This window comes from Carettochelys insculpta, chromosome 1 (genome assembly GCF_033958435.1).
Source record: "Carettochelys insculpta isolate YL-2023 chromosome 1, ASM3395843v1, whole genome shotgun sequence".
Taxonomy (NCBI): domain Eukaryota; kingdom Metazoa; phylum Chordata; order Testudines; family Carettochelyidae; genus Carettochelys; species Carettochelys insculpta.
Window position 1 is genome coordinate 277,224,460 of NC_134137.1, and position 25,869 is coordinate 277,250,328.

A 25,869-nucleotide genomic window follows, 5' to 3' on the forward strand; every position below is an offset into this window, starting at 1 on the left:
GCCCAGGACGTGGCCCCCCCCTTTTGTATATATTCCCCTCAGTTTTATGTTCGTTTGTAAATAGTTTCTAGTAGACCCCTGTTGTTATGTTGTTGTTATGATGCCGATACCTGCCCCCCCATGTACATAGTTCTCCCCTTCCTTGTCTTCCCCTTTTTTTCTTTCAACTTATCGGACTTATAATATATATATATGTAATATTTATTCAGCCTGTAAATAGTTAGTTAAGATATTAATAAGGAGAGTTCAACATAGATCTGGTTTTACAAACAAATGTCTGTTTTTATTTTCAAGAAAGGTGAGGGGGGTGTGCTCTTGGGTGCTCTGGGGAGTGTGCGTAGGGGCAGGGAGTGTTGTGGAGGATGGGGGTGGGTAGTGAGGGGCCTGCCAGCGTTCACCCCGCGGCCTCATCGAAATGGGCCCCCAGGGCCTCCCAGACCCGGGTCCCTTCGGGGTCCACCTGGCGACTGGGGGCAGCGGGTGGCTGCACATCGGCCCTGCCAGCCTCCACAGCCCAGCCCTGAAAGAAGGCCTCCCCCTTGCTCTCGACGAGGTTGTGGAGGGCGCTGCACGCGCCCACAGTCTGGGGGATGTTGGTGGGGCCTGCATCGAGGCGGGTGAGGAGACACCTCCAGCGCCCTTTGAGGCACCCAAATGTGCGCTCCACCACCTGGCGCGCATGGTTCAGGCGCTGGTTGAAGCGCTCCTGGCTGGCTGACAGGTGGCCTGTGTAAGGGTGCGTGAGCCAGGGCCGGAGGGGGTATGCCGCATCTGCGATGACGCAGAGGGGCATGGTGGTGTCCCCCACAGGGATCTCCCGCTGGGGGATGTAGGTCCCTGCCTCCAGCCAGCAGCACAGGCCCAAGTTCCGGAATACCTGGGCGTCGTGGGTGCTGCCAGGCCAGCCCATATAAATGTCCAGGAAAAGGCCCCGGCTGTCCACCAAGGCCTGGAGGACCACTGAGTGGTAGCCCGTCCTGTTTAAGTCGCGTCCTCCACTGTGTTCTGGGGCGCGGATGGGAATGTGGGTCCCATCCAGAGCCCCGAAGCAATTGGGGAAGCCCAGGGTGGCAAAGCCCGCGATGGCGGCATCCGGGTCCCCAAGCCTCACGAGCCTGTGGAGGAGCAGGGCGTTGATGGTGCGGACGACCTGCAGGGGAAGCACATGGGAGAGCACCAATGAGCGGTGTGCAGGGTGTGTGTGGCCCTCCCCTGCCAAGGCCCCCCTCCCCTCCCCTCCCCTGCCCTGCCAGGGCTCCCCTCCCCTGCCAGGGCTGCCTCCCCCTCCCCCACGTGGGTCCTCTTACCTCCATGAGGACAGCCCCGACGGTGGCCTTGCCAACGCCAAACTGCTGCCCCACGGATCGGTAGCTGTCTGGAGTGGCCAGCTTCCAGACAGCGATGCCGACCCGTTTCTCCACACTGAGGGCACGCCGCATGAAGGTGTCCTGGTGCCTCAATGTGGGGGTGAGCCACTGGCATAGCTCCAGAAATGTCTGCCGGCTCATGCGAAAGTTCTGGAGCCAGCGGTCGTCGTCCCACTCTCCGAGCACCAGCCGCTCCCGCCAGTTGGTGCTGGTGGGGTAGCTCCACAGCCGGCGGCGTATGAGGCGGAGGGGGCGGGGTGCTGCAGGGTTGGGGGTTGCGTCCTCCTCCCCTGCAGGCAGCTCCTCCTCTGTGGCAAGGAGGTGCTCAGCTGCCTCCTGCATGGCATGGAGCAGGGCGAGCACTGCTCCTACAGGGGTGACTAGGTGGACCTCTGGCTGCTGCTGCTGCTGCTGCTGCTGCTGCTGCTGGGGGTCCATGACTGCGTCGCTGGAGGTGGGCGTGCCTATGGCTCTGCAGACTGCGTGCTGTGCAGGCTGCATGTGTCTGGGAGGGGCCCTGTAAGGGAGCGGCTAGCTGTTGCCCCGGAAGCGCTAGTCCACCCTGTGACCCTGTCTGCAGCTGTTCCTGGCACCCTTATTTCGATGTGTGCTACTTTGGCATGTAGACGTTCCCTCGCAGCGCCTATTTCGATGTGGTGCTGCCCAACGTCGACATTGAACGTCGACAGCACCAGCCCTGGAGGACGTGTAGACGTTATTCATCGAAATAAGCTATTTTGATGTAGCGTTCACGTGTAGACGTAGCCGATGTGTAAAAGAGAACCATATACACAGCTGTGCCACATTACAAAGTCAAATCACTGTGCTCCAGATTTTAAAAGGAGTGTTTGAAGTATTTACAGTAGTAGGATGAAACCAGATTTGTGGGATTGTTGGCAAAAGAAAAATCTGGATGATCAATGGTCTTTGGTTTCCTATTTTTTCTCCCTTTTTCTTGCAGTGTAGGCCTGCAAGCTTCCCTAAAACTTGAAGAGATGCCAGATAGTCAATAACCTTATTCTCACTCCCTTCCTCTGGGACACTAATTACTGTAACTCTGAGGAAAATAATATATATTTTAAGATCTGCCTAACATTTGTAAGCCCCATATTCTATTTTTTTAAAAGCATATAATCTGGTGGGTAGGATCCTCTGAATCCTAAAGAGCTATTTAAAAGCTAACATTCCACTGCTGAAAAATTCATCTAAAAAGATATGATTAATATAGGCAAAACAACCCCCTCTTCTTGGCTCACCAGAAACAGGCAAGACTATACTCAGGACTTTGTTAAAAGACTTGGATAAACAAAAACTCATAAAACTTGCTCTGTTAGAAAGAATGGGCGTGCAAGCCCCTGCTTACTGAATGGAGAAAGGACAAAGAAAAAAATTCATTTCTGAGCTGTTAACAAGGTGCTACAAAAGAGAGTGAATAAAAGGAAAATTATAAAAAAAGGTACTTAGCAGCATTTTAAAGCTGGCTGTAATGAGACTGAGACTGAATAATTCTAAACTTCAGCAAATGGAATCACATAGGAATTGAACAATTTCAATGGATGAGGAAATCTTTAAAAGCAAACATAATACATGCTATATCTTGCATATGTCATTTCTGATAACAGTACATCTGGAAGTACACTGTTCCACAACCTGCATAAGCTTTCCTAATGCTGACCAACATAGTAAAGGTTCACACTAGTACACATGAAAAACAAAATGGAACAAGCCATGCCAAGTTCTCTAATGAGATTACCTCGGAAGCAACAGAATAGCTCTTTATTGCTCACTTCAGAAAATGTCAGTTTTTTTTAAACCAAGTGCTCTGCAGAAATGTTTTGGTTTCATCAAACTTCCATGGAAACACAAGGCAGAGTTCCTCTGGAAATGAGGTGGGATGAGTGGGAGCTCGTAATGGCAGGGCACACCGCATCCAGTCAACACTGCCCTAATGATTAACTCAGAATAAATGGACCCCAGAGCTTCCATTCTGCCTGACAGCCCAGCTCTAGCTGGGGTCTTACAGCCTAAGCTCCCTGCTCTGTAGCACGGTGCCTAGAAGCTCAAGCAGGAAGGTGCTCTCAGAGCTCAAGTAGGACAGTGCCCTCAGGGATCCCTGCCTGGGTTTTGTGTAGGGGAATCCTCCAACTCTTGAAGGACAGCCCAAGGAGTCTTCTGGAGTTAGGAAGCATCTGGCAGCTCCATTTCATTTAGGGGAAAAGTCTAACTGAAATGTTTTGATTTTCTGAAAAAAATTCTGATCTGATCTGAATCTGATGCAGTGGGTCTTTAACCACAAAAGCTTATGCTCCAAAATATCTGTTAGTCTGTAAGGTGCCACAGGATTTCTTCTTGTTCTCAAAGATACAGACCAACACGGCTACCTTTCTGATACTTGAAATAAAAATGTTTTGGGATTTCTGTTCCTTCAAATATTCCTAGTTTCATCCTGCTCTCTCTCAGACACCTGTTGGTACATCCTGCTGCAAACTTGTCTGAAACATGCAAGAGGAGTCGGATATGATTTTGTATTATAGGCACTACGTGCTCTACCCGTTCCTTAAAATTGCACTGATATCAACGACTCTTTGCATACAAAAGGTCTGATTCTGTCACATTCACCCATGTTGAGTATTACGTCATGCTCTGTGATGAGGCTCCTTGAAATCAGTGAAAATACATGTGCAATGTGACAAGACACACTTAGAATCATAGATCAGGATTGCGAGACATCAGGAGGTCATCCAGTCCAATCCTTTGCTCAAATCAGGACCAACTCCAACTACATCATCCCAGCCAGGGCTTTCTCAAGCTTGGTCTTAAAAACCTCTTGGATGCATATTACACCACCTTCTCAGGTAATCCATTTCAGTGCTTCACCCCTCTCCTAAGCTAGGGCTACACTGTAGCTCTAGATCGAAATAAACTACACATGTTGCATTGAACAAATTGCATATCTTATTCTGAGGCATATTATTTGGAACCTGGTGTGGGTTACACTGCACAGGAGTTTGAAATAAGCGCTTAATTTGACTTCCCGGTAACCATCGTATGACAAGGGTTACCAGGAACAAAACACTGCGCTTGAAATAGCCCTGATATGTCGAGCATGGTGTTTGGCCATGCAGTTTCTATTTAGGGATACAAATGGCTGTAGCCTTAGCCCTAGCCTAGTGAAGTAGTTTTCCTAATATACAACCTACACCTCCCACACTATAACTTGAGTCCATTGCTTCTTGTTCTATCATCTGCCACTACTGAGACTAGCCTGGCTCCATACCCTCTGGAACTCCCCTTCAGGAAGTTGAGGGCTGCTATCAAATCCCCCCTCACTCTTCTCTTCTGCCAACTACAAAAGACCAGGTCCCTCAGCCTCTCCTCATAAGTTACATTCCCCTGCACCCTAATCATTTTTGTTGCCCTCCAGTGGACTCTCTCCAATTTGTCCGCATTATTTCTGTAGCAGGGAGGGAGAACAGGATCCAATACTCCAGGGCTATGTCTACACGAGCCAAAAACTTCGAAATGGTCATTTCGAAGTTTACTAATGAAGTGCTGAAATACATATTCAGCGCCTCATTAGCATGCGGGCAGCCACAGCACTTCGAAATTGACGCGGCTTGCCGTCATGTGGTTCGTCCAGATGGGACTCCTTTTTGAAAGGTCCCCAGCTACTTCGAAGTCCCCTTATTCCTATCTGCTCATAGGAATAAGAGGACTTCGAAGTAGCCGGGGTCCTTTCGAAAAGGAGCCCCATCTGGATAAGCCACGCGGCAGCGAGCCGTGTCAATTTTGAAGTGCCGTGGTCGCCTGAATACTAATGAGGCGCTGAATATGTATTTCAGCGCTTCATTAGTAAACTTAGAAATGGCCATTTGTATGGCCATTTTGAAGTTTTTGGCTAGTGTAGACACAGCCCAGATGTGGCCTCACCAGCAGTTTTCCCTGTATGCTCTGTGCTTGTGCAGCTACCCAGGAGAGATTCATATGCCACCCAAATGATTAGCAGAGTGCCCACAGCTAGGGATTTTTGTTTCTACTGGCTTTGCACATTCACATGGATGTAAAAAATCCACACATGGATGAAAACACTTAGTGGGAACATTGCTCACCAGTGCTGGATGGATGGGAAAAATCCTTTACCTGGATCTGCTGACAATGCTCCTACTCAGACAGCCCAATATGCCTTTAGCTTTCTTGACAACCAAGACATACTGTTGACTTTCATCCAATTTCTCATCTCATCCCCAGCTTGTAGAAGTGCATGTGATTCTTCCATCCTAAATGCAAGACTCAGCACTTCTCCCCACTGAAGTTCATCAGATTTCTTATGTTTCCAATGTGTCTAGGTCACTCTAGACTCTATCCCTACCCTCCAGTGTAGCTACCTTTTCCCCCACCTTTGTGTAATCTGCAAACTTGTTGAGGATGCAATCCACCCTCTCATCCAGATCACTAATAAAGATGTTGAACAAAATTGTCTCAGAACCACATATCAGGGCACTCCATTTGATACCATCTGCCAACTAGACATCAATCTGTTGAGCCTGACAATCTATTCATCTTACAGTCCATTCATACAAGCCCTACTTCTTTAACTTACTGCCAAGAGTACTGTGGGAGGCCATATCACAAGCTCAGATAAAGTCAAGGAATATCATGCCCACCACCTTCCCCATATCCAGAGAGCCAGTTATCATAGAAGGCAACTAGGTTGGCCAGGCATGACTTGACATTGGTGAATCCATGTGGACTGCTCCCAATCAACTTCCTCTCCTCCAAGTGTTTCAAAATAGATTCCTTGACGACATGCTCCATGATTTTTCCAGGGACTAAGGTGAAGCTGACCAGTTTGTAGTTTTCCAGATCCTCTGCCTTCCCTATCTAAAGGTGGGCACTAGATCTGCCTTTTTTTCAATTGTCTGGAACCTCCTCAAAATGCAAAAAGTTTTCAAAAGTAATGGCCAATAGCTCTGCAATCACATTAAGCATCTCAGCACCCTTGGATGTGTTAGATCCATCCCATGGACTTGTGCATGTCCAGCTTCACTAAATAATCCTTAACCTGTTCTTCCATTACTGAGGGCTGCTCACCTCCTACCCCTACCGTGCCGCCCAGTGCAGCAGTCTAGGAGCTGACCTCATCTGTGTAGATCCAGGCAAACAAAAACATTGATTAATTCATCTTTTTCCACATAATCTGTCACTAGATTGCCTCCCCTATTCAGTGGGGGTTCCACACTTTCTCTGAGCTTCTTTTTGTTGCTAACATCTGTAGAAACTCTTCTTGTTATCCTTCGCATCCCTTGCTAGCTGCAATTCTCCACTTATGCTTTGGCCTTCTTGACTATACTCCTGCACGCTCAAGCAATGTTTTTATATTCCTCCACAGGCATCTGTCCCAAGTTTCCTCTTTCCGTAAGATTCCTTTTTGTGTTTAAGCTCACTGAAGATTTCTCTGTTAAGACAAGAAGATTGCTTGCCATATTTGCACACCCCGGCTGGCTGGTATGGTCTGCTTTCTGTACATATCAACAAGTGCACCACATGGGATCTGTTACTTTTGATTTAAGTAGCTTGGAAGAGATTCACAGGAAAATGAGGAAAAGACTAGCAGATCAATCTTGCCAAAGTAGGATGCTGAGTAAGTACTGTTTTATGCCATCCCGCCTACTGTAGGAGACATATAATACACTGACATACAAACCGCGAATACCTTTCTTTGTATTGAAGGATATCTGCCCTTTTGCTTCATGAGGAAACAACATTAAAATAATGAAAACAGCAATGAACAAAGATTTTTTTCTAAAGGACCATCTTTCATTTTTACCTTCTCTTTCCGCAACATTTTGTTCTCAAGATCCTACCAAGTGGTATGCTTTGGTTTTACCTTGATTAGTCCAGCAATTTGCTGAAGTTTGGTTTTACCTTTCTACAGACTCATAATCCAAGTTTAATAACAAGTAGATTGATATGCGACACAAATTACTGCCACCATCTCCAAATGCTACATTTTGAATACCCAGATCTACCTGCACAGCTGAAAAGCATGCAGCCCTGAAACACAAGTGATCTAATTAAACTTTTATAACTCTGCTATGGAAAGATAATTGTGTTTGGAATAAGTCACTTCATTTTTACACTGACAGAGCCTTCTTAAAATTTCCAAAGTATGTCTTAAAAATTATCAATACACCTCATGTGCTGTTATGGTGTCTGCAGTGCTTAATTTGTAATTATAGAAGTGCTGGAGCTTAAGCAATATATACTTTTTTTTCACTTCATAACTGGTGGGGCAAGCAGGCTACAGGGGCCAGGAATATACACTGTCAAGTCTACAGGTGCCTGGGCTCAGCCCTGGCACAAATTAACAGCTAGATGTCTCAAATATGAGACAATAATTTTTGCCATGCAAGATTTTAGTCAATTTTATGGCAGAGGTACAGGGACAAATCCCAGTCACAGAAAAGTCACAGCCCAAGCTGGTGGAGAGGCATGGCAGGGAAGAGAAACTCTGCACTCACCCTGTAACAGTGGCTCCTGTCCTGCAGGGCTGGACCAGGCTCCCCATTCTGGGTGTTGTGACTTTGGGCACTAGGTTGCAACATCAAGAAGGGGCAGACTTGTTAAACCTATGAGGTGTTGCAACCACATGAACCAGGTCACAACACCTGGATTTGAAAACCAGCCACACAGGAGCTGCTGATGGGTGGCAGTCTCAGACTATATTAAAATTCATGATTTCCAAGACCATTGTGACTTCCACGCCAAAACCACAGCCGTACCAATACCCATGCCTCAGTAGTTCTAGGAAGCTGACTACTCACTGTGCTTAAGATTCCATCTCTCCCGCAAGAAAGCTGTGTTGCTTTTACAGGGAACCTTCTGCAAGTGAGGCAGAATTTTAAGGCACCTGGATGAGATGTGGCACTAATCACACCAGAAAATCTCTTCCAAAAGAACTTCTTTCAAAAAAGCATGTCCACACACAAAAAAGCAGCTCAAAAGAGTGATCTGCTCTCTTGAAAAAGAGCATCCAAACAGCCCCTGCTCTTGCAAAAGAACAGGACATGGATTTAAAAATCTGGCATCATGAGGACTGCTCTTTCGGGGAAGAGAAAAAAAAAAAAGGCCATGGGAGCATCTACACATGCTTTTTTTGAAAGAAGCTTGCAAATAGAGGCGCTCTTCCTGATCCAGGAGTGGAAGAGGGTTTCCGGAAGAAGACCTGTATTCTTTCAATTTCAGATCGAATGAGAGCATTTTATGTGTAGACACTCCACATGTTCTTTTGAAAATGGGCCTGATTTTCCAAAACAACTTGCTAGCACAGACAAAGCAACCATGTGGGTAGATGGGCAACATCATGAAATTCTGGTGAATTCTGACAGTTCTCAAATGTACAAACTGGAACTCTTCTCAGCCAATCAGAATGCCACCTCCAAACCAGACAAAGTAGAAATAAAGAAAAAACAAATAGGGCTTGAGTTTGTTTTGTTTCTCTTTACCTTGAGCTCATCTGCATCATAGAAGTCTATACGCACAGCAGGGACCATCCAGGTCTGGAAGAGAGTCGCCAGGATCTGTTTGGCAATAGCATCTGCAATGAGGTGGAAGTGAAGAGGGTTTCGCCTGGTATAAAAAGGGAGAGAGGGACGTTGGTTCAAAGTTTCTAGCAACAATTGTAAGTGAATGGCATGCAAATCTAAAAAAATTATGCAAATCTACTATAGCATGGTAACATACAGCACCTATAACAGAGCCCTGGGCCACAATCCCTGCACATTAATTGTCACTAAAAACACAGGACCAGCTTTTCAGCAGAATGTGCATTCCTGTAGTTCTATTTCCTTCATGGAGAGATGCTAATTTGCACCAGCTGAAGATCTAGACTATAAAGTCCAAACTGGTATTCTACAGGATAACAGTACCCTTTGGGGACAGGAACTGACAAAGTGATTGCATTTACTCTTCTGGGTTACTCTGGTGTCTGTGTGATGACAATACTTGCCTCCAAGGAAGCAGGAAGGTTCAAAAATGAACTCAAAAACAGTTCCAGGGCCACTGAGCCTGCACATAATGTGGATTCAGAATGTGAACTGGGTAGGGTGATGTGCAGCAGAATCTGATTCTTTTTTTATTTCAACTGAAAAAATCTATTTTTTCATCCCTTCACACACCCCTCCTCCCATTTTATCAGTTTTAACTTGATGCCAGTTTCTTTAGAGTGTTCACGGCCTAGACAAGCCTTCAACTGCATGGAAAGCATGCTGGCTTCTGAATGGCTGTCAGGGGCTAATACTCCTCCTGCTCTTATTTCTGGTCAGGAGTCTCTTCTCTTCCCTGCCAGCACTGCTGCCACCTCCCTACACAAGGTGATTAGTACCTGCAGCGGGGAGAGGGGGAACAGAGAGGGTCTCCCAGGGGGCATGGAGAGGCATCACATTTAGCAATTCAACATTTGGTGGGGACGCAGGTGGACAATGCATCTTTCAAGTGGTACCATGAGTCACCTATGACCTCACACATATCCTACACCTGCAGGCATCATGTGTCACTGGCCCCACAGTCATGTGGAGAGCCCTCTGCAACTCCAAGACCGTCTACCTTCTGTGGAGGGCTGAGACATCTCTGCCAGCACCCCTAGCTGGTGAATGAAAGAGCAGATTCCTGACAGAGGGACTAGACCAAATGCATCCAACTAGGATGAATAATTAGCTAGAACCAACCTGAGTTGAAGGGTTTGATAAAGCTTACAGAACGCGTTCACTACAACAGGAGCTGTGACACTACAAACACCATGGTTAAATCACCTTTCCTTGCTTCCCTTTTTGGCGGGAGGGAGAGCAACAGCCTGATCTTTATTCAACTTCTGTGGTAGGAATAAGCAGACCTGTCATTGAAATTTAGGAATGATTTGTAGTAAATAGGGGTACTGCATATTTATCCACAGGCTGGCAACTTCACCAGCAGCAAAGAGGGATGGGAATTTGTGAATGCCACTAAGAAGACAGATGGTCCATTTAGCCTTTAACATCAGCACAACCTTCGTTTGATCCTCTGGGAGGCATAATGGAGTCCCATTTATGTGGAATTTATAAAGGTAAATGGGTGTAGTTGTCAAATGACATTTTTCATCCACAGTGGAGGAACATTTAACTTCAGAGGCTGGGAAAGGTGATGGTTGCTACTAAATTCTGCAATTTGAATAAGAGCTGGGGGAACCCAGGTATGTTTGGGCCCTTGCCTAAGACGTTTATACATTATAGTTACCTTTGGTACAACCTGAGTTGTCAAATGCCCTCTCTTTCCCTATTCTCTGCCACAGAGAACAATCTGTCAGTTTTTGTTGTCACTCCCTTTCTGCTCCAGGGAGGATCATTCAGTTTTCTCCCCATGAACAGAGTCAACAAGGAGAGTGTGAAAATGTCTAAAACAAACAGGATTTAAGGGGTAGCAGATGGTTTCAGAAAAAGAAAAAAGGACAGTTATAGTGATATTAGAAGTCAGCAGTGCAGTTTGGTAGTGCCTCAGACACAAGCTTTCTGCATGTGATGGAAACAAGCCAATTGTTTGAAATCACTGGAGTCATTCAGTGTGAATGTGGAAAAAGCCACACGTTTGAGGAGGTATAAAAGTACACATATCAGTATAACAACTGGATTCACAACAAGATGGGTGAAATGATTTCAGAGCTCTAACATTACTCAATCTGAATCCAATGACAAACAAACTACATCATAGTGACCCTCACTATGGAGGAACAGGGAGGGTTTTAATCTCCAGCATGCCCTGGGTAGGGATAGAATGGAGTAGGAACTCAGCTGTTTACCCACTGCTGAGTGTCCAATTAGTAAACCAAGGCAGAAACAATACTTGTGTCTATATCTGCTTCACTAGCCCAGCACTAGAAGAGAGGATGACACCAATGGTCATCTAAATTCCCCAGTAAGAGAAACCAGATAGCTTGCCAAGAGAATCTGGGAACAACAGAGATTAGGGGGAAAAAAAACAAAGAAAACATAAACAAAAAACAGTTCATTGGCAGAGAAAAGGCCAAGGGAAACACTGAACAAAAGAAGTATATTTGGGAACAGGCAAACCAATATGTCAAGCTGTGTTGAAAAGTGTGAAAATTTATAGGTTCATCTATACAGTAGAAGCTGAGTTTGACTTTGGACATCTAATGTAGTATTTACACATCTCTCCCAGCTGCTTTCATTTTGCAGTCTTTCAGGGCCATTCAGTCCTATAACTCAAATTGGACTAGAAAAAGAAGAACAAGTGAGGAAAACAAACAAAACAAAACAAAACAAAAACAAAAAGTTTCCCTTTATTTAAAGCCACAAGCCAAGTAAAGTCACACCAAATACTAAGAGATTAAATAAAGCAACTAAAAAGGCAAGCTATAATTCTGACATAAAGAAATTCATGCTCGGTGGCATTTCATACTCATTCAAATGACCCAGAGTGTATCAAACGTAAATAGATGTATGGAGGTGACATTTTCTTTAGTTCAGCTCCTTCTGGGGAAAAGGAGTAGCTGTACTACTCAAACATTTCTTTTAAGATGATAAATCAGTGACAGTTCAGCTGGAAGGAAGGTGTCTGAGGCTAAAGGGGGCTATTAGCAATTATGTACCTAACAAAGATATAAGAGGCCCGCTGACAGATAAAACTTAAAAAAAAAAAGAAGTCCAGATCTACAAATAGATTAGGTGTTACAATGGCACATTTTTAGACACCTAGAAAAATCACAGTAACAACCTACTTTTGTGGACTGTTCTGTGAATTAAGCAGGGGAGAGGAGATCCTGACTACAGTGAGGCAACAGCATATATGCCCAGAAGCAGAAACTAGGCACCTAGAGAACTTTTACTGCACTGCCTTTGGTTCAGAGTGAGTTTAGGCACCTACAGGATTTCACAGTGGCCAAAGAGAAGTTTTGTGGATTGTGGTGCTACCTATAAATAAGACTTAGACATCTCAGATCTTTTGTCTGTAGAGGCCTAAGATACTAGAGTAAACCAAATAATTCAGAACAAGGACCACAGAATCATAAAATCATAGAATCATAGAGCTGGAAGAGACCTAAAAAAGCCATCAAGTCCAGCCCCCTGCTCTAAGCAGGACCAAACCCATCAGATCAGCCCCGCCAGGGCTTTGTCAAGGTGAGACTTAAAGACCTCCAGGGATGGAGACTCCACTAGGTAGACCATTCCAATGCTTCACCACTCTCCTACTGAAAAAGTTTTTCCTCATGTTCAACCTGGACCCTTCCAACCACAACTTGAGACCATTGTTCTGTGTTCTGCCATCTGTGACCACTGTGAACAGCCTCTCTCCAGCCTCTTTGCAGCCTCCCTTCAGTAAGTTGAAGGCTGTTATCAAGTTCCCCCTCAGTCTTCTCTTCTGCAGACTAAACAGTCCCAATTCCCTCAACCTTTCTTCATAAGTCATGTGCTCCAGCCCCCTAATTATTTTGGTCGCCCTGCACTGGACCCTCTCCAGTGTATCCACATCCTTCCTATAAATGGGGGCCCAGAACTGGACACAGTACTCCAGATGGGGCCTCACCAAAGCCGTATAAAGAGGAATAATCACTTCTCTGGATCTACTGGCAACGCTCCTCTTGATGCCACCTAATACGCCATTAGCTTTCTTGGCTACAATGGCACACTGTTGACTCATGTCCAGCTTCACGTCCACTACAACTCCCAGATCCTTTTCTGCAAAACTACTACTGAGCCAGTCAGACCCCAGTCTGTAACAATGCTTGGGATTCTTCCGGCCCAAGTGCAGAACTCTGCACTTGCCCTTATTGAACCTCATCAGACCAAACCCCACCAAGAATCACTTAAGAACATAAATGAAACATTGCTGAAGGTCATTCCATCCAACTTTGAATCTAGTCATTTTGTTTCCAATGGTGGCATTAAACTACTGGATGGGGTCAGGGGTCTGTGCTATGCGCACACGGGCATTTGTGAGAGAGAGAAGCATCCACATGGCCTCTGAACTCCTGCTGGAACTCTACGACCCTTGTACTGGCATTACTTGTGGATGAGCCTTTGACTGGACATAGTGCCTGCACCTTTTCAAGGTGTATAGGGTAGGGGTTTCTGTAGTGTATTTGTGAAATGGGTTCATAAACTTCTATGACAATCTACACTCCACTGTGGGAGTCAATGGCTTCAAATTAGAATCCTTCTCCTCACCAGAGGCTCCTTTCCCCTTTATTATTTACTAGAGTTACTGAACTACTAGCTGTCAGAACTGTGCGTGATTCCACAACAAGTAAAATATCGTTAGACTCAGGCGAAGTTTTGGATTTACTTTTTGAAATCAGTGAAATCTTTTCTAGCACAGTGATTGGTCTTTTTCCCCAATGCAGAGAAACTTAGGGCTAAAAAGCAATCAAAAGAAGAGGGAACTACCCCATTCAATGGGGAGGGATACCAGCTTTTTGCCGTGTGCCTGCGTGTGCACTGGGGGCTAGGGGGGCATCCATCTGTCAAAATGAGGCTTCAATGTCTTCTGACAGGGGCACAGGAGGACGGGGAGAGGACACTGACAGTGGGCAAGGACTGTCAAGAAGGCTATGGAAGCTGGTGGAGGCAGGATATTTGTGTGTATGGAAAAATGTACTCAAATTAGAAAGTAACGTGCTTTTGCCAATTTTTTGTGTTGTTATTTTCATTGTTATCTGTATGTCTTGTCATGTAAAATGTAAACTCATCAGGGGCAGAAACTGTCTTTTGCTCTTACGTTTCTACAGAACATAGCACAATGGCAACTGGTTTAGGCATGAGCAGAATGCAAAATAAATAATATCTAAGAGTTGTCCCTCTCTCTTGTGTCAGATTCCTCAGAAAGCTTTCTTGGGGCTGATCCAAGCCTCTGGTATAAACTTCTACAGGAGCCAGGATTGTGATAAACCATGCCATGCGGCGCTCTAAGTTCAAGGCACATTTCTTCAATCTACCTTTACTAACATACACTCAGCAACATGTATATCTCACCAAAAATATAATCACTCTGTGTACACATAACTGCCCCCCTATCCTAGGAGCATGACCGAGAGTAAGAATAAAGGATAGGATCATTGTTCTGCTTAATGAACTACACCGGAAGCTGCTCAGCTACTATGATGGTGGGAGAGGTATAAATAGGGCAACCATCCATCCCGTGTTAGGTGGAATGGTCCCATATTTGGGATGCCAAAAAGTCATTCTGACTTATTCTTTTAAAAGGGACTAACTGTCCCGTATTTGGGCCCTCCCCCAGCTGACCTCTTCCGACAGCAGCTGTGCAGGTGCAGCTGCTGGCAGGAGTCACTTCCCCGAACCGTGGGGAAGCGGTGGTGAGGGGGTGGACGGCTGCTGCATCCTTTCCACTCCCCCAGGCTCTGGGGGAGGATCAGCAGCTACCGCTTCCCCAGGGAATGCTTGGGGCTGCTGCTTTCCCAGGGCTCCAAGGGAGGACTGGAGGTTGCCGCTTCCCCAGGGCTCCTGGAGGGAGTTGGCAGCTGCTGCCTCCTTCCTGGCTCCCAGGGAACTGGTGGAGACAGGAGAAGTGCCCCCACCCCCTTATCTCTGTCCTGTATTTGGACAGGGAGATATAGTCGCCCTAGGTATAAATATCTGAGTAAAAGAGGCCTAGGGAGCTCTTAAGCGAACCCTGAGTGAAGATTCCTTATAATACACAATATCTGCAGTATTTAAACTCTTCTCTAGTTTTTAAGCATAAACCCAAAGTATGGCAAAATATCCTAGCAAGCATATTTATTATATATTTAAAAATCACTTTCCCAAAGTTAGGAGAAGATTCCAGTCAAGATTTTCAAAAATATGTGCATAAGTCTAGGCCAGGGTGTCCAACATGTGGCCCGCGGGCCAGAACGGCTCCGACCAGCACGTGGTTCTTTTGGGAGGCATTTGCAGCTCCCGCCACTCATTCCACATCTAGCTCTCTGCCCTGATACGCTGAAAGAGTAAAATTAAATTTAATTGGTTTAACAGCTGGTAGGAGGGATCCGGCCATTAAGCCAACTAAACTGAGTCCCATAATTTCAGTGTGGCAGTGCAGATAGCCACACATTCTGTGGGTAGGGGAGGAAACAGGAGGACCTGGCGGAGCCAAGCAGCTGCACTGAGGAGGTGACATGAGCCCAGCAAAGGTGCAGTGGGGCGCGGCAGCACCCGGAGCTCCTGTGTAAGGAAAGTTAATCCTGAGTTTCGGGCTGTGAGGGGTTTAGCCTGGGGTTAGGGGAGCCAGTGCTTTGGGACTGCGAGCGGTTTAAGCCTGGGGCGGGACATGGTAATTTGGGGCTTCAAGGTGTTTAAGCATGTGGGTGGGTTTGGCGAGGGGGGTGGTTTGGGCCTATTTTGTGTTTGGCCTCCAGAATATGTAAAAATTTGCCATGTGGCCTCTGATGAGAAAAGATTTGATGCCTCTGGTCTAAGCCCATATTTAAGACCTACAAGAGAGCTCCAGTCTTTAAAACTGATGAACACAAAGCAGTATCCAGGGACGTAACTACCTGAAACTAGGAACTTTAAGAATCGGAGCATGGAATTAGGAATCTAACTTCAGAGCCCATTTTAGAAAAAAATCACGGTGTCCAAGTCTTATATTTTACAATTCCTTATCTTCTGTTAAGCTTTTGGCCTGCTTAAGTGTTAGTGGCTCATACTATTTGAACAGCTTCTGTCCTAAGAGATAAATATAAACATCTGTAATTGAAAAAAGAAGTAGGAAGTCAGCTTCACTTCTCCTGCCTTCCTTCTGTACAATTGGGTAGCACAATTGTTAGCAATTGAAAAACAAACAAACAAACAAAAACCCCAAAACAAAACCAGCTGCTTGTTTCCCCTTTCTAAACCCCAGGAATTTGTATTTCTAGTAGCATAAAAAGGTCAATATCCACTGAAGTGGTTATTTCGTAGAGTCATAGAAGATTAAGGTTAGACAAGACATCAGGTAGTTATCTAGTCCAACCCCAACTAAATCATCTCAGCCAGGGCCACTTTAAGCCTTGGTTTAAAAACTTCATAAATTTGGAGATTCTGTCACTTCCCTGGGTAACCCAAAATCCATACTTTAATAAGAGAAATACAAAAAGGAGGCAATACTCTTTATAGCTGTTACTAATAGATAAAGAACTTCAAACAGAACTTGGAACATACAGCTGGGGAAAAATCAGTTCCAGTGCCCATTTGACAAACTATCTCTAACACAGAGAGAATTTCAATAAAAATTCATTACAGATTTTTTTCATATCCCTCCAGATACAGTATTGATTAAAAAACACCTGCTTCACAAACTTTTGGAGAGATCATAAAGATGAAAGACAAAATAATGACCCCATTCTAATATTTTTGTTTTATGATGACATATAAGAACTTCGGAAATTAAATGACATTTTGTATAAATAGCTTTATTTTTGGCTCCTCTCTCTCTCCCTTTTTTTTTTCTTTTTTGTGATGGGGGTGGGAGAGAAGGGGGAATACAAGGGATTTACTGTTTTCTTCCTCAGTCTCTATTTCTAGGATCACTGGAAAGAAAAAAAAATTCTCAATTATAGATATTTATAGCAGCAGGTTAATATATCACACATTGAAACTGTTGCAGAAAGAGGCTCCTGTAAAAACAGGCTGACAAGATTAAGATGTGTGAGACACAAAGAATGACAGCACTCTTGAACTCTCAAATTAACACCTTTATAGCTAAGTGGTCTCCATGGGATATAGCTGTTACTTTACATAAGTTTTAATTACCAACCAGTATTGACTTGTAACTCCTACTTAGAAATTAGATATAACCCATATTATTTAATCCAGAAATAGGGTGGGCTTTCTTTGTCTGTGTGCTTAGTTGTCATGAACTTCCATTCTCAGACCTTTCATGTTATAATTTATGGCCCCAGTTCAGCAGACACTTATGGTCTCAAGTTGCAGTTGGGAAGGTCCAGGTTGAACATTAGGAAAAACTTTTTCACTAAGAGGGTGGTGATGCATTGGAATGGTCTACCCAGGGGAGTAGTGGAGTCTCCATCCCTGGAGGTGTTTAAGTGTCGCCTCGACAAAGCCCTGGCAGGGCTGATCTGATGGCTTTCGTCCTACTTAGAGCAGGGGGCTGGACTTGATGGCTTTTTCAGGTCTCTTCCAGCTCTATTGTTCTATGATTCTATGCATGTGCTCAACTTTAAGCATGGCAACAGTTTCATTAAAGTAGAGCTATTTAAAACTGAATGCATGTGTGTTTGCATGGTAGTTCATGAATGCATCGGTGCATTTAACAAGTCTTTGTATGAGATATGAGGTGCACACAGCTTGCGAAAGATCTAGGGAAGAGTTACTTTTAACAGTACTCATTTATGTGAATAAGCTTTGCAACACAGAACAATTAGTTCATGTGCTTCTGAGGAAGGACATACCTTTATGATATTAGACATAAGGTAAACATTTCAAAAGCCTCCAAGTCTTATTTTCAAAAGTGATTCAGCACATGGGAGCCTAACCCTTATTAGAAGCCAGTAGGGACTCCTCTGCTAAATCACTTCTGAAAATGGGTCGCAGGAGCTTTTGAAACATTTTCCCCACCATCTGACACATAAAAAATGTCTGATGGAATGGAAAAACTAAACTTAAATTTGGCTTAGATCTAGGGTGACCACACATCTTATTTTGTCTGTGAGAGCTCCTTTCGTAAGCCCTTTCTTGGCCACCATAACTTTTTTGGCAAAAGTGGGCAATTTGTCCCATTTGTTCTTGCCAAATGATCGTCATTTGCCCAAAGTAAAGTGGACAAATTCACAGGGTTTGCCAAAACTGGGGTGTGTGACCCCTCATGGGTCACAGAGGAACATGAAAGGGGAGATGCCAGCAGCAGTACAAGCCCACCATGGGACAAAGAGCTTAGGAAACTGGCCCGGGCCAGGCTGGCCCTGTGTGGGCAGGCAAGAGGGGGGCTTGGCACACTGACCATAGGAAAGAGAAGGCCCTCATGCCTCGGTGGCAGTGGTAGTTGGAACAGCCTCTGGACTGTTTCACTCTCTCTTTGGGAAAATACAGTCACTCTACTCAGATCACAAATGAAATGAGTTTGGTGCTCTCAACCAGGTCCCTATTGAAAATGTACCTACATCATAAAGCATCCCTACAGTCTGGCACAATTTTCACTTCAGATGCCCACAGCTGGAGAATGGGAGTACTGCAGGCCAGGATCAGGGCTAACTCCGAGCTCTCCTGCAGGCGGCACAGTAGATGCTTTTTTTTTTATCACCGCTTGCAAACTCTGTGCTACTCCAGTTCTGCTGAGTTACCTCAGTGAAAAGTGAGTCCATTACATCTCAGTATGTTAAAGGCTGTTGTGATTTTATAGTGTGAAGGTATGTTTTCTGACTCAACTCCATTTCATTGTGGAGGTACAGTTTAAAGCCCAGTGTTCCTAGATGGAAGACAACCGCTAATGCCAGCGTCCCATGTACATCCTTTTCTTCCCACTTCCAGGGGATTGAATACAAAAATAGTTTCCAAACTGCTTGCCTAACTATCTTCACTTGCATCCCATGATCTGTGTGGTATGACTGGAATCACAACCTTGCTGCTCAATAGCTGACAGAGAAAGCCACATGAAGAGCTAACATGCTCAATAGGCAAGATTTTCTGCATGTCCAAGCAGGGGAGAAGTGATAGCATGTTCCATCTTTAGACACTCCTGTAGTCTGCATTCTTAATGACCCAGCACTCCTGCTGTCTTTTGTCTTTCTTCCGTGCATGTCAGCTCAAAAGTAGGGATATAAAGAATACGTTAATGCATAGGCGGGAGGATGATTAGACTGACACATCCTTTTCTCAGAAAATTGCCACAGCCTGCACACAGCAATCTAGGGACCTCTTTTGTATTAAAATACAGTTACACTCTAGCTGAAGCATCCTTTAATTACTAAATGACAATGAAACTCTGATAAAAGCATGTGTGACATCTGCATGGATGCTAGAAAAACTCATTGCCATCACTGCGATGACAACAAACACCAAATAAAAATACAGCAGGAGGAGAGGAAACTCCATGAGGATGTGCTTGGACGAGGCTAAGCTCTCAAACAACAGGAAGTTGTCCTCGGTGAAGGTTGAAGTGCATTAGCAGAGCTACCTGCAAGAAGCTGCAGAATGTTCGCTCACATTATAAGCAGCTTCCTTTCTTGCAATCTATTCCTTCCATTACACAGCACAAGCCTGCAATTTCTCTTTGTTGCTGACAGTGTTAAATCCTTCCATCATGTCTGCCTGAATATCCATGATCAGAAGAATTCAAAAACATCTTGTACAATGTGCTTGGATGCATGTATGTTTCATTCTTTTACTAAGACATTTGAAAGTGTAATGACCATAAAAGTGAAGCACTAACATCACCAATTTAAAGCTGGGAAAAGAGCAAGCAAACTTCCAGCCCACCTTTCATGCACATACAGCTCCTTCAGTGCAACCCATCTCCAACCTCCATTCTCTGATGCTAGTCAGATCCCACCCACTCACTGAAGATTGTTGACCAGGCTCAACTGTGCTGTGCCCAGACAGGAACAGCAGACCTCTCCAAATCCATTTCATTTGTGGCCTTCCAAGTCAGACTTTGAAACTGCAGCCATCAAAGTGAACTCACATCCTCTGAACCAACCGCTTGCATCCCTTCCATTCAACCTGCATTATACACAACAAAGATCCATATCCACATTTCTCTGAATTAATAGCTCCCAGGAACCATTCCTTTCCAGTCAGGTTAGTCTTCAAAATATATGCCCATTTCCAAGACAGCACTGTTTCCATGCAGAGTGCAATGCAACAAACTCTTGGCTTAAGTTTACACTAATTTTCAGCTGAAAATAGCTAGCATTTCTTTTCCTCTCCCCCAGCACCCTGAAGAGGTTACCTAAACAATGACTTGCCCAGGGAGTACTGTGAAGGCATTCAGTGTCTGCATAGATAGCCTTGGCCTCAGCTGATGTTTAGGGGGACAGGGCCACTGCTTGCTTGTTCTGCAAGATGAGAAAGGAAGCCTTTGCAGACCGTTCTGTGCTCACTCTGCACAGGTTATTCCCCCGTACTAGAGAATTTGGCTCCTAATGATAAGGGTTGTTTCTGTGCACAGTGGTTTGGAGTGTGTCTTGATTTGTGGGTTTCCACTAGCTAAAAATCAAGTTAAAGCAGTTACTCCTCATCACATTAGGAAATAATAAGATTTTAATGTTCTCAAATTGATCTTGAAACTTGCTAAGGAATGTCTTTATTTCTGCCCATGGTCATTTGCTGTGCTCCTCATCTTGGAAGCAGAGAGGTCTGAATCACATGGTGCTGCTGCCAAGTTTTTCAAGGGTTATTTACTGATAGTGAGCATTTGTCTCTTATGCCCTGAGCACTGTACCTCTGCCCCAGACACACTCCACATTTAGCGAGGACTTAGCTAAAGACAAACTTACATTGGTTTAGAACTTAAAAATCTCCACTGCTGTGAGGACTACAAAAATATCTGACACTCTTCAGGTCATTGGGAAGCTGACCTCAGTATCTACCATGTTCAATAATGATGTCTCATTATTTCCCTGAACTCTCCTGCATACCTTTACCTATGTGCTGTCCTATTCTTAGATTGTGCAATTCTTGGCTCAAAGTCCATCCTTTCATTCTGTGTGTACAATGCCTAGCATAATGGGGGCCTGGCCCTTGACTGGGACTCCTGGGTTCTACCGTAATACAAATAATAGATAATAGTTGAGCTGTTGCAAACCTCTGTGTGGACACAAATACTTCAGTTTAAGAGTAGCTCACACTCATTCCTAATCCACTTAGGTTAAATTAAAGTAAGCCTGGCTTGAAGTGAAATAGTGCCCATACAGTGGTTTTCACCAGTTTAAATTTAATGTTATACAGTCAACCCTCAGTATATGCACAGTCAAGTTGTGCGTATCTCGGGTTTAAACGACTGGCACCCCGACAGGAGCAGGAAACTGCTCCTATCAGGGGCAGCAGCATGTCTCTTGCTGTCCCTGACAGGAGCAGTTTCCTGCTCCTGTCGGGGCAGCAGCCAAACCTGTCCAGGCCAGCAGCCTCGAGTCAGGCTGCAGTCCTTGACAGGAGCGGGGGTTCTCCCAGCTGGGGAGCCCAGTGGGCACACAGCTGCTCGTGGGGTGGTTTCTCAGAAACCGCTAGGCAAGCAGCTGTGTCCCCCAGCTGGGAGAAGCCGAGGACCGTATGGCTGCCCCCTCCACTTACCTCAGCCTCCCACTGTCCCAACCCTCCCCAATTTATGCAAAATTTGATTTACGCCGAGACTGCCCACAACACAACCTCCACATAACTCGAGGGATTACTGTGCACTAAGTTAAACAGGCTCAACTGTGTGTGTAGATGAGCCTGATATTGTTTTACTATGGCCACAGTACGGGAATGTCTACACTGCAATCAGGAGACGTCACTGCAGTACATATAGACATTCTCAAGCTAGCTGTGACCTAGCTAAGCCAAATCTAGCTTAGGCAATGAGGAGAGAAGTTGCAGTGGGTCAGAGGGCTCCAGACGCTAGCTCTCCCCACCAGGGATCCTCAGTACATACCAGAACAGCCAGTGTCCACCATCTAGTATTTAAACTATCTAGACCAGAAGCTTAATCTATTATTTCTACATGTGCCGCACCTGTACACAGAGGAGACACACACTTAGGGTCACATTTAGATCGACTTGCTCACAGCGAGTGTTCCACAAATGGTCTCACTGGACTTGACCCCTCCACTGACGTGCACTTTGTGCAGTTGTTTGCAGCTGCGTTGAAAAGGCCCAAACATCACCCTTTCAATCTAGGAGTGTTTTACTGTCATGCTACCTTGGCAATAAGTCTGACTACACATGCTGCAAGGCAATGAAGAAACACGTGGACTGGCTTCAATGGACGCACTCCTGGTATAAGGTGACACTGACCCTGAGTGAGGGCAAACTCTTCATCCTCTTGGCACATTCTGATGACTTCCTTGGTCTGATTTAGGTTGACCATCTCTATCTCCCCTTCAACCTCTTTCTATGCCTCCCTTCTCCCCCACTGGAAAACATTTCACTTTGTGTACCTGTGCAGTGGTTAACAGAGTACAGGCATTACACATGTAGCTGCACTCTGCAGCCAAAAGCAAGCTGCATCCACACTTAATTCTGTGACGTGTAGGTTACCCACTTCAGAGAAAGGCTCTGGAAGTGGTGAGGCAAAGAAAAAGACTCGTGACAGTGAGGAAAGCCTCTGGCAGGGCAAAGGAAGCAGGACACTATACAGTGCTGACAAAAACAGCAGTGTAGAGGTAGAAGGCACAGCTTCGGCACGTGCAGAGTCACGCAGAGTATATTCCCTGGAGAGGATCAGCCTTGGATGGCACTCTACTCATCTCATTCATGCCCCGCTCCATCTACACCGCTATTTATACCCTGGCTAGCGGAGGCATCTACTGCCTGTACTCCACACACTGTTATGAGTGTAGACATACCTTTGTGGTTGCCCTTCACCAAGATGACCAAGGGGCAAAATGGGGGTACTTCACACAGTGCCAATATTCTAGGAGTGCCATTTCTTTTGGCAACTGGCATCTTCTTCTTGGGTCTCAAACAGTCACACTCTCATAGCTCTGACTGATATGCTAAAACCAGGCTGATAACTGCCCTGAAGTTGCAAGAGCTTGCAATCTAGCCCTTGGCAAGTATATTGCATAAGGTAATGGGTCTACCTTGTAAAAATATGGTGTAAACTCTAAGCTGGGGCACTGTAACAATGTTTGTACATAAACCTCAAATTCCTATCTATACCTAGGCCATAAATTATTAAACCTAGGCCTATGGAGTATTATATTACTGGTATTTTACATCACTCAAGTTTACTAGGTATTTTATAGTACAGACAAACACAGTCTATATGCTCCATAATATACTGAATGTAATGAACTGGACCATGAGGTCACTACGTAAGTCTGAAAGAGGGTGGAGTTGTAATGTACTCCTGGAAAAACTCCCTCCTTCCAAGCAAACAGGATGCCTTGCTGTAGCCCAGCAAAAACAGATGGTCTCTCCAAAAGCCAGAGCTTAGAAAGAGCAAGGACTTCTTTTGTTGGAAATGGACATACAACATGCAAGAAGAGAAAGCCACTTTTACCTGTGAAACAAGACCGATTTGACAAGCGTGACAACATCCCGGCTGGCATTGTACCCAGCACAAACAATGGCGACATGGATCATCTGAGGGAGAAACGGAAACAAAAGAAACAAAAATAAAGCTTTTTTTTTGTGTTTTATCATTCATTAACCAGCAAACATACATGACAGGACTATATTTACTGTGGCAACTGAGAGAGATTGGAGTGGGTGGTCTTCAGCTGTTCAGCTCACTTGAGGCAGTTTTGTTAAAAACATTTTAATTGAGTTATAACACCATCATCATTCCAAAGTCATTACTGTTGCTAAATTACATCTGATGGAGGAAAGGCATTGTATTTATCAATTCTGTGTGCGCGTGTGTATGCACTAGGTGTATACATAATTTCTGGGTATATTATTCAAAGTATGCAAATATGCACACATATCTTCAGCACTATTTTCTCTTCTGTACTCAGATTTACAAAGGTATGTATTGTAAGGTCTCCGAGTACACGAATCCGGAGTACGCGACCCTGCTGTTACACAGCTGACCCCTGATTCCTAAAGTAAACCTTTGAAATGCATGTTTACGAGTTGAGCTTATCTCACATTAACGCGAGTCAAGTGCAACTCAAAATCTCACCCGCCCCCCGTCATGGCACACCCTCCCGTCCCTGCACAGCATCAGCTCAGTGGTCCCCCACACTCACCACCCCGCATGTGGCTCCGGCTCACCCCACACCCCCACCTCTGGCTCCAGCTCACCCTCCCCAGCCCCGGTTCAACCCCCGCACTGGCTCACCATCTGCATGTGGCTCCAGCTCAACCCTCTCCCCGACACCCTGGTTCAAACCCCTTGCGCTCCAGTTCAGATGCAGCCCCAGTTCAACCCCCCCTGCCCTGGTTCAAACCCCTCACACTCTGGTTCAAACAACCCATGTGCGGCCCCAGTTCAAACCTCCCACACTCTGGTTCAAACCCCCCACGTGCGGCCCCAGTTCAGACTCCCCATGGCCCAGCTCCCCACCCGAGCAGGGCTTCGGCTCACCACCACCATGCGTGGCTCCGGCTCAACTCCTCACTCTGCAGCCCTAACCCACCCCAGGCTTAGTCCCCCTGCTCCCCTCCCATGGCCCCAACGCACCACCAGGCTTAACCCTCCCCCACTGCCCCCGAACCTCAGGACTTACCTTTCTGCTGCTTCCCCAGCTGCAGAATATGCATTCTACTGGGGAAAAAGCTGGACCCTGACTTAATTCGGGTTACATGAGGGCACATGGAACGGAACCCTTGTGTAATTCAAGGGGCTACTGTGCGTTTGTTATAAGATGACATGCTCAGGAATTTTACATCATCTAAATTTAAATATGATTATTTAGTTTTTAATCCGAGGATGGGCAAGGAAGGAGTAAGACACCAAGAAAGGCACACCAGAATAGTTTTACAACTTTTGCACAGCCACCCGTGAATTTGAGGGAGAGGTATGGTAAGCTCTTCCGTTAGGCTCATGGATGGGTAGGGAAAGATGAAAAGATGCTATTGGTTCCCAACAATAATCACTAACTAACTGAACCTCATTCATTGACCCTGTTCTGAATAGTTCACAGTAAATCATTGCCAATGGTTTGGTAAATAGAAAATTCACCTGTACAGATTTTGATTTGAAAGTCTCCATTTTTTCCATTTTTTAAAAAAACAATGAGTGAAGAGGCAAAAGAGAACTTGGGGGGTGGGGGGGCTAGTTGTTTTCCATTTGAAATGTGGCTAGCTGGTTTCTCACTCAGTCAACTCTGACTTTCTGGACAGAGAACAAATAGGAATTCTCATTTCTCACATAGTCACTAGTCCCCAAAAGTGGAGTGCAATATAAAGCTGGGCAGAGCTGTAGGTTTTGAGAAAAGCAGCACCAAGTGGTAGGTGTCAGCAGGGCTAAGGTTGTGTCACAAGGTCACATCAATAATTAATTTGAGTAGAGTTTGTAAAGTGTTAGAAACAGCTGTAAAAACATACAGAAAACTCTTGTTTAACCGGTATCTGAGTAACCAGCACACTCATATTAACTGGTGTAATTCACAGATGAGCGGCTCTGGTCAGCAGGTGGGAGTGTGGAGAAGTGGCGTCAGGGCTGAGGTTTGTGTACAGAGTATGAGAGCAACGCCCTGCCCCTTGGGGGTGGGCCACGGCCCACTCAGCATGGTCCTGCTTCCTTCTGTGCTGCATGTGAGTGCAGCCAGCAGGCTCTTCTGCTCTCTCCACACTCCCGCCTGTTGTCTACTGAGCAGAGTGGGCCGTTTATCTTCAGATTTGACACCACACACCTTTAAAAATAGGGGTTCCTG

The 25,869-nt window shown here is 45.3% G+C and overlaps 1 protein-coding gene across 3 annotated transcripts in view; it reads right to left on the bottom strand.

The window, feature by feature from the left end:
* The window catches only part of LARGE1 (LARGE xylosyl- and glucuronyltransferase 1), a 458,979-nt gene that overhangs the window by 216,853 nt on the left and 216,257 nt on the right, over positions 1-25,869 (bottom strand). For all 3 annotated transcript variants that reach the window (XM_075008156.1, XM_075008163.1, XM_075008172.1), the window contains 2 exons: positions 23,550-23,632; positions 8,873-8,996 (listed from right to left, as the gene is read on the bottom strand). In XM_075008156.1, the coding sequence (XP_074864257.1) occupies positions 8,873-8,996; positions 23,550-23,632 (207 nt within the window). The remainder of the gene's footprint in view (positions 1-8,872; positions 8,997-23,549; positions 23,633-25,869) is intronic.